The sequence below is a fragment of the Sinohyriopsis cumingii genome, chromosome 16 (assembly GCF_028554795.1).
Source record: "Sinohyriopsis cumingii isolate HCF-2022 chromosome 16, ASM2855479v2, whole genome shotgun sequence".
Taxonomy (NCBI): Eukaryota; Metazoa; Mollusca; class Bivalvia; order Unionida; family Unionidae; genus Sinohyriopsis; species Sinohyriopsis cumingii.
Genome location: NC_142976.1, coordinates 6671126 through 6680097, shown reverse-complemented (window position 1 = coordinate 6680097; position 8972 = coordinate 6671126). Strand labels below are relative to the sequence as shown.

At 32.3% G+C, this 8972-nt stretch overlaps 1 protein-coding gene across 1 annotated transcript; it reads right to left on the bottom strand.

Annotated features, from left to right (window-relative positions):
* Positions 1-910: 910 nt before the first annotated feature.
* LOC149779879 (uncharacterized) lies at positions 911-8672 on the bottom strand. The gene is made up of 7 exons (XM_089936563.1): positions 8537-8672; positions 8017-8274; positions 7415-7595; positions 5968-6018; positions 5337-5378; positions 3848-3898; positions 911-1360 (listed from the first exon to the last, which is right to left on the bottom strand). The coding sequence occupies exons 2-7, from the start codon at positions 8272-8274 to the stop codon at positions 1347-1349; spliced, it is 597 nt and encodes a 198-aa protein (XP_089792689.1). The 5' UTR covers positions 8537-8672; the 3' UTR covers positions 911-1346.
* Between the last annotated feature and the right edge of the window lie 300 nt (positions 8673-8972).

The window sequence follows — 8972 nt, the reverse complement described above, 5'->3', positions numbered from 1 at the left end:
ATCTTCTTTAGCTGGTAATAATAATGGTAATCTATACACTTATATTTATGCATCTTGAATTTCCTAAAAATGGACTTCCTTAGTTCTGCAAATCCGAATGACATTACCCATGTCATGGAAACCCTAATACACATCAAAATGGTACTGTAATTTTGACTAGATTCCCAATGAAATCATATTTTTTTTACTGCATTGATTTGACCCAAAATATCCAGCCCATCATAAGCAGAAAATCAGAATTGAGTTGCATCAATAGAAAAACAAACTCCATTCATTTGAGACCAATTGGGAAAGTTTTTTTTTCAATTTGCACTCATTCAAAATATGACTTAAATTTCGATTTTTAAGTAGACCACAACGAAATTTGTTTAAAACTAATGTCGTGGGCGCAATGAAGTTCAAATTGCTGGGCGGTGCTATGTGCGCATTAATATTGTTTCTGTGAATTGATGAATGTACGGATGTGTATTATTCTGAAATACAGCATAAATTCAGTTACTTTGTTTCTGGCAGTGTATTCCTTTGTATTTAAGACATGGGTAGGAAAACGAAATGAGTATATAATAAAAGGATTACTGCTTTTGTATGGGAAAATATGAATTCGTTTCTACGGCGTAATACTTCACTCCCAAGGTCCTGCAGTATTACTCGAAATAAAACTTTGTTCATATTTTCCCATATAAAAGAAGTAATCAGTAAGTATGGTACATTGTTATACTGCATAAATGTATCTCGAACTAACCGAACAATTCGCGTGCTTTATGTGTTACAGGGAAACCATCCATATGAAGAAATTCCCTGTCTAGTTTTATCTTTCGGAATCGCTCAAACTCACAAAATATGTCAGGTACTTCTCTTGAGAGAAATAGAGAGATTTTATACTTAGGATAAACTTTTGAAGTTCAATAACTGAATGCATAGAACATTTATTACAAGATGCAATTAGTACATGTACAAATTATTATTTGTAAACAAGCTACGTTAAAGAAAATTGTATGTCTGTATTTGAAACAATAGTTTTATGGTTGTATCTGCATATATGTTTGTAGGGAAAGAAAACCAGCATGGTTACCCCTTTCACAGATGAAAAATATCTACACTTGACAGCTTATTTAATCTGATAAACGGTTAATATGTGCATATGCCAAAATGACAGCTAATATTGCTGAATCTGTAAATTTTAAACTGATAAAGTTTTTAATATTCTTTTGATAAAATGTGACATATGTTACGAACATTAAAATAAATTGCTTTACAGTAGGGCCTATAATTTGTTTGAAATGGATCTCCATTTTCAATTTTCATTTATTTCCGTGTCGTTCGTGCGTAAATTTTCCATCTTATCTTCATGGCTCATTTTCTGAAAGAAGGAGAGAAATACGCCAGGATCAACTTTTTATCTTAAAAATGACAGCGACTAACATAAAAGCATTATTTGTTTGTTAAGTCCGAATGTAATATAGGCGTTTCGCACGAGACGTGCAACATTAAGTGTGATCCGCTGAGATAAAATACGAGCTAGATGATTCAGATTTCACAATCCGCATACTACAGAAATTGTATTTTTATATACATCTAAAATAGAAATAGTGTTTGATATGTAATGCTGGCAGTTCGTTTTATTGATTAGGAAGATCAATATTTATAGACAGGTAACACGCGTATTTTCCTTAGTGAGAATTCAAGTTAAAATTTATAAAATGTTTAGAGTACATAATTAAAATCTCCCATCGCTTTGGAGAACTGTTCGATAACAAGTTATCCGTTTGGCCACACAAAACATTTCACCAGTATTTTTTAAATTCAAACTGGACGTGGACATTGTGGAACTCAGAAACGCTTCACATGATAACGGGATGATAGTTAACATTACCATTGATGGAAATGTCGTTTTCCTTTTGTGGTTGTTCGAATATTTAAGCTATTAGAAAATATTTTATTTTCAATGTTATATATAAGATGCTTCCTAGTTCTGGAATTTGGGCTGGGGAAGGCATTCAAGTGACGTGTAACACCGGAAAAAAACTTTCCCAAAAATTTGGAAAAGCTATTTGATTGGTTAAGAGTTAAGCGTAATGATCAGTCATCAGCACAAAACAGCTAGATATTAGTGAAGAAAAAAGCAACGAATGAAAACAGACTCTAAATAAGGAAAAGAAAATACAACATGTGATTTAGTCACATGATCAGAAGCTCTTTGAAATGTTACACTATACTTTCAAGATTATATATTCAAAGAAAACAAAAACTTATCTTGAATTTAGAAAATTAAATGTAATATATTTAAAACGCGTGTTAAGTAATATATAGCGTTTTGGTGTAGGAAAACAATGTACAGGAACATATTCATGTATTCCTTACTTACTCCTGCTGAGCGTATATGCCATGATACGTATATTATATATGACTCTTTGTCGTCATCTTTTTTATTTCCTTCTGTTAATGGAATCGAAGTACTTAATAGACTGTGTTTAGTCGTCTGTGCACTCGATTGAATCATTAAATGTATTCCATACAATTTGCTGAACGCAAGTCGTCAAATTAACATAATACACGGTAATATACTGTACCTTAGCCGGTAAAGAATTTTGGAAATACTGAGGTGTTCCCAGTGGCTTTGTGTTGCTCTTAGATTGAAAAACAACGTAGACCAGTGCAAACTTTAAGATAGTTTATAAATTGATAGGAAACAATATAATCCATTCTGCCAGTAAAAGTTTTCCAATTAAATCATCTTTGGATTTGACAAATTTACAACATCAAGTCTTTTGAAATCGGCCATACAGCCAGCTTGCTAAATCCGTTTACACACAACTGGAAACGAAAGCGATATTTATTTAAATACGTTATGCAACAAAAACAAATTTGTCTATAATAACTGATATATTTGCAAGCTGGCCCAATATTTTTGCTTATAACTAACGTGGTTTCTTAATACTGGTATCTGCAATTTTTGGCTACCATAAAGAAGGGGTCGGTATCGTAAATCTTTGACAGCATAGCGTCTGTCGCCGTTATGTTTTGATTGTATAAGAGTGAGAACCAGGAGCTACAAATATTCTATAAACAGAATAGTTGCTGCCTAAGTAACTTCATACACAATAGGTATGTCTGAGAAATTTTGATATTGTTGTCGCAGATCAACGGGAAATGGTACGGTGAAGCAAGCCACCAATTCCCGACGATGTACTTTGATTTGTTGTTTTCTTTTACCAACAAGCAAATGTGTAAATTTCGATAAGAAAACAACATTTTTTAACGCTCTTCTGGCATTTGTTCTCAGCATTTCTCTTCCAAAATTTTATTTATCTTTCGGTTACAATGCCAGTCAATTGAATATCGTTCAGAAAATATAGAAGTTTCACCTGCTTACATTCAAAGAAAGTTAATGATGCCATAGGTATACTAAGCTACCCATTGCTTTCACAATTTAGGTTTCACGTATTTCAATCCAAACTGGGAACATGTTCCATTTTGCTTATTATTATAAAAAAAGAGTAGAAAATGATCTTTAAAGAAGTGGAATTTTATTTCATTTATATGTTGTCATGACACCTGTGACCAATCTCACTAGTACTGCGGGTCGTGTAGTGCATTTTCATCTTCAAACCATTGGTATTCTGCCTTTTAGTAGAGATATATTAAATAATTTATAAGACAAGATATGGTAGGTCTATAATTTTTACATTTTTATTATTATTTTCGAACCATTTTTTTCTAGCTTTGACAGTAAAAAGCACAATGTTTTCTTCGGAATGTGTATATTGGTCACACAGCGAATAATTTCTGAACGTCTCTAGCACGAAAGAAGGAATACATGAAGAACGCAGTTTAAAAAAATATTTACCTGACGTTTGAGACGGTTCATACTCTGACTTTTCCTCAATAGCATTTCTCCCTGAAATATAATCCAAAGAGACATACAACATCGCTTGATCTCCTTTAATGTTTGACACTGGCTGGGAAGTACACTTATTGAATGAAATAGTATAGCTATGCTAAAAATATTAATGAGAAAATGATTACATTAATCTTTCAAGGAAAATCAATTATGAGAATATATTATTTACAAACCGAAACCGGACAATAAGAGATTCTCGCTTATTGTAAATTTCTGCAGCAATGGGGGGATTTGCAAGGAATCATTTAACAGTCTTAAAGTAAATAAAGTATGTTTATGCCAGAATTTGACCGCGAATGTTCATGCTAAATCAATTGGAAAACCTGATGGTTTTCCTACAAAACTCGATCTAGGAACATCTCGGTGGAGTGATACAGCTTAAAAAGGGGACAATCATTAAAAAGGGCAAAGAAATCAGTCACAAATTAATCTACGCCAGGCAAAATAGAACCATGTCAAGGCATTATGTTACCTTTTGGAATTATTTGCACAATTTCAGTAAGAGGAAAGTTTTCTCAAGCGAGTTCATGCTTGAAGTAAAAGAATAACTTACGAATGTTTGAGGCACTAAAAGGTAATCTCAAATGAAGGCTATAATGGTTTTTATATGATAAACAAAATACATATCTACCAAGTTGACCGTATACAGACTCAGTTACGTCTTTTCGGATAATTTCAGTTATTTTCGCCTTTTCTACCAGATAGCAAAGTTTGCTTTCAGGCTAGTTCCCTGTTGTTGCTTCCATGAAACAATTACACGGGCATGTCATCATAGTCTGAGTAGATAATGGTAATGATAGATAGACTGCCTTACAATGTGGGTACAGGAAGTAAAAAATTCTCCATTTGTTGAACTTTAAGAAAAGGGAAAAGTGTCAAAGAAAATATATCATAGTTTAAATCAGAATAATTCATGGACATATGTGATCATTCTCATGATTGCTGTTGGAAAATGCTGCCTGGGAGATAAAATGTACGATCCAGAAATTTAATCTTGTATTACTATAATAAGATGAACACAGAATCTGTGCCGTTGTTCTCTGGTATAGTACAAAATAATAATAAGTTGTTGTTCATCAATTCTAATCATTTAGAAAATACGTTCTTGACACAATAGACAATTTTCTTCCAACATTTTAAATAACATATCTGAGGTAACGTTTTGTTAATGATTCACCGCAGAATACTCTCTCAAACCTCCTTGTTTACCCCCTGCTTTTATTTCATTATGTTTACTTGGATATCCTTTTATCTTGTCCTTGGTTACACCACCCGAGTGGACTATATAAGAGAAAACCTGGATATTACAGACTAATTGAATATGCCGGTCATCTTCGCGCATGGTCGTTTTTATACCGCTATTATAATAATATTAACAGTTTGATATGTTATTTTCATGGTGTGCATATCACATCTTTACGTTTTATTATATTACCGTTTTCATTTGGGATATCCTTTCCTCTGCTGTGTACTGTGACTGTAGTGAGAGAAAAAAATCTTACAATGTCTCAGTGAGAAAATTATTTTTGCTTCCGTCCGGTTGATAGGTAGACATTCAAAGATCTTTAAAAATAGATATATTATTAAACACAGCTATCTAGCTGAATTATACATTTGAGATGGAACAGTGATCATCCACATCTAAATATGTTAGCCCAAATATGTGAAATCCTTGTTTGATTCGCCGTTTAAAAACATATGTTGCTGAAATATTTTAATTTGTTTTATGTTAAATATATTTAATTATTGGAGAAAAAAAACTTTCTGGAATGACACAGACTAAGAGTACAACACCAGATCACGAAGCTGAAGATCACGTAAGTATTGATGCCCAATATTTGAATGCATAAATGGCATACAAACTGCAGAGGATAAAAAAAAATATACAACTAGCTTCAAAATTTCCTTTAGAGTAGAAGGGACACAACTAACAACACAAGTAAAACAGTATCTTAAAGTACTACTGAACTATAAGACATGCGACATACTTTCATTTGTGACGAAAGAAAGAGCAGAAACACACATATAGTAAAACAACTACAACAAGACATAAATATCGCACTTACCTTGAACAAAAGGTGCCGTTAAAAATTCGTCTTGTTCCAAAACTCCATCATCTTTTAAAATAGGAGTCAATAGAGTCAGACTGATTATCATATTAGTAGGTGTGTTTACCTTTTAAACCCATGTGGCTGAGAAACATAAAACAACATATTTTCCCCTGTACCCGTTTATTAAAAAAACCCAACATAATAATTCTTACTCCGAACTGTATGAACAATATGTTTCAGCAATTGGAAAATAGTAACAATATAATTTAAAAAATACTAAATTATATGAATAATATGTTTTAGCATTGAAATAACTATATGATAATAATTCAGAATAATATGGAACTGTCTGAACAATATTATTAGCATTAAAATGATAATTACAATATAATGTCAAAAATAACAAACCGTATGAGCAATATTTTGTAAAATTTAAATAACTATAACAAAATATCGACTCTTATCATATGCTCATTTTATCTCCTTAAATTTACATTGTCAGAATCGTGCAGTAATTTTCCATACTGAACGGCTTTATATTGCATGACATGTATGTCTAAAATTAGTATAGTGTATTAGGAACTACTTTGATTGTAAACAATCGACGCACATGTAGCAGAGGTTTTAGTTTTTAGATCAACTAAAGAAGCCGTTTCGTCTACTTGAAAGCAGAGATCATAAAGTGAACAATGTGAATGAATTAACTGAATCACATATGAAATTTCCAAACATGCAAACGAATGAACGTAATATTCGCAATGTCCACAACAAACGTGAGATAAACAGTATTGAAAATACATTCTGATCATTTAAACAGTTATTTAGGATAAATGTTCGTATGTTTCAGCAAACAGAATGGTTAAGACTATGAACATTGCTCTCTGGTGTCAATAAAAATGGCATAGAAAAGCACATTGAAGCCAAGAACTATTGCATATATATCAGAGACGCACCATTTTATAAGTCAGAGTAATAAATTAGAGACAAAATGCAACTGAAGTAAGGTTCTCAGAGCCAATAATCCAAGACGACGAAGAATTTTTATTTCCACTAGCTGAAGCGACTGTCATAAACCACTTGCTTTGTAATTTTCCACGTTAACGTTTTTGATATAACGATTCGGATTTAGGCTAGCGATAGTAACCATACATGTAATTTACTTAGCTGGGGTCCTACAAGGAGAATGCAAGTGACAAGGCATCAACATGTTTTCTTTAGCTGGTAATAAGAATGGCAAAAACATACTTTTGGTTTTGCATCTTGAATTTTCTCAAATTGTACTTTCTTAGTCCTTCAAATCCGAATTACATGATTAAATGAACTATGTCATGGTTTCTATATATATATATATATATATATATATATATATATATATATATATATATATATATATATATATATATATATATATATATATATATATATATATATATATATATATATATATATATATTCTATTTACCATTAACGTCGGCAGCAGCAAACATTGTCTTCAGTGACAATGGATCCTCAATCTGGTAGCGAGTGAGAATCTGTGCTGAAAATTCTTCAAATGCTATTTTCTGATCACCGTTCGTGTCGTAGTTTTCAAACTGGGGTGGCAATGGAACATACTTCAGTCCGTCAGCCGTGGTTGGCGACAACTGGAAAGAGTTTCATGACAAATGTAACGCAGATATCTGATGTGAATAAAGAATGGACTTTCCAATGAATACTGGGGCTGAGAAAAACCACCCCCAAAAAAGTAATTTAACAAGGACAACCCCTAAAAGACGGCATCATTAAAAATGATTTTATAAACACGTTAGCTTTCCTACCTACTATAAACCACTATAACTTAAAATGCAAAAAAAAAAGCCTTTCTTGGTTTTGTGTGATCAACGGTTCTATGCATCTGGTAATATTTTGGAAGTTTACATGAATTCAGTTGCATATTATACTGCCAAGTATTAACTCTATATTTAATAAATATTTTAAATATAGACATATATATAATAACCTCCGTTGTGAATCATCAAAACATTTAGTGATAAATGAAAAGATGGAAGAGAGTAGGTAATATACCTCACGCTTCTGATTTGCGCAAGCTTTGCTCGAGTAGACTTTGCATCCAGTTCCACTAAAGTCAATGTTGTTTCTCTGTTCAATGTCAACGTTAGCAGTTTTACATGCTATGCCATACACGTCTGGGCAAAATAAAGCCGAATTCCTTTTCTTGAATGATATTCTGATATCGATCCTGATCCAGGCCTCTGTTTTGTCAATTAGATCAAGGACAACTAGTGCTGCCAATATCACTGCCATCACTTTTAAAGCCATCATCTGTACAATAAAAACATACACACAGATGCACAGACATACATCAAGTATACCGATAGGCAAGTAGACAGATATATAAATACACACACACACACACACACACACACACACACACACACACACACACATATATATATATATATATATATATATATATATATATATATATATATATATATATATATATATATATATATATATATATATATATATATATATATGTGTGTGTGTGTGTGTGTGTGTGTGTTGGTTGAAATTAGATTACCTCAATGTCGTTTGTTCTGTATCAAGATTTGCTGGCACAAAAACACCTGGTCCGGTCAAGAACAAGGATCTTTAATTTTAAATGCAGTTGAATGTTCGAACAAAAAACGGCAGACCTATATAGGTGTCCAATCGAGCAACTAACCAATCGGGAATCACATTGAATGTTGTTTTGTTTTGTCGGTCTATCACTTGTAGCCAATTACAATGAAATTTACAGTCTATGGCCCTTAGAAATTTTAAAGAATTGTTTGAAAGAGTTGTTTTTAGTCTTCATTCAAAGGGATTTATTCAATAGTAGGACAATCTCGCCCGACAATGCATTTTTGCCTCCAGTTTCGCAGCAGAATGATTATTATACGCAGCTATCTTGTACCTGTACAGATTCGAAAATGAAATAAAAACGCATATTAAATATAAGTGTATACCCCAAAAGA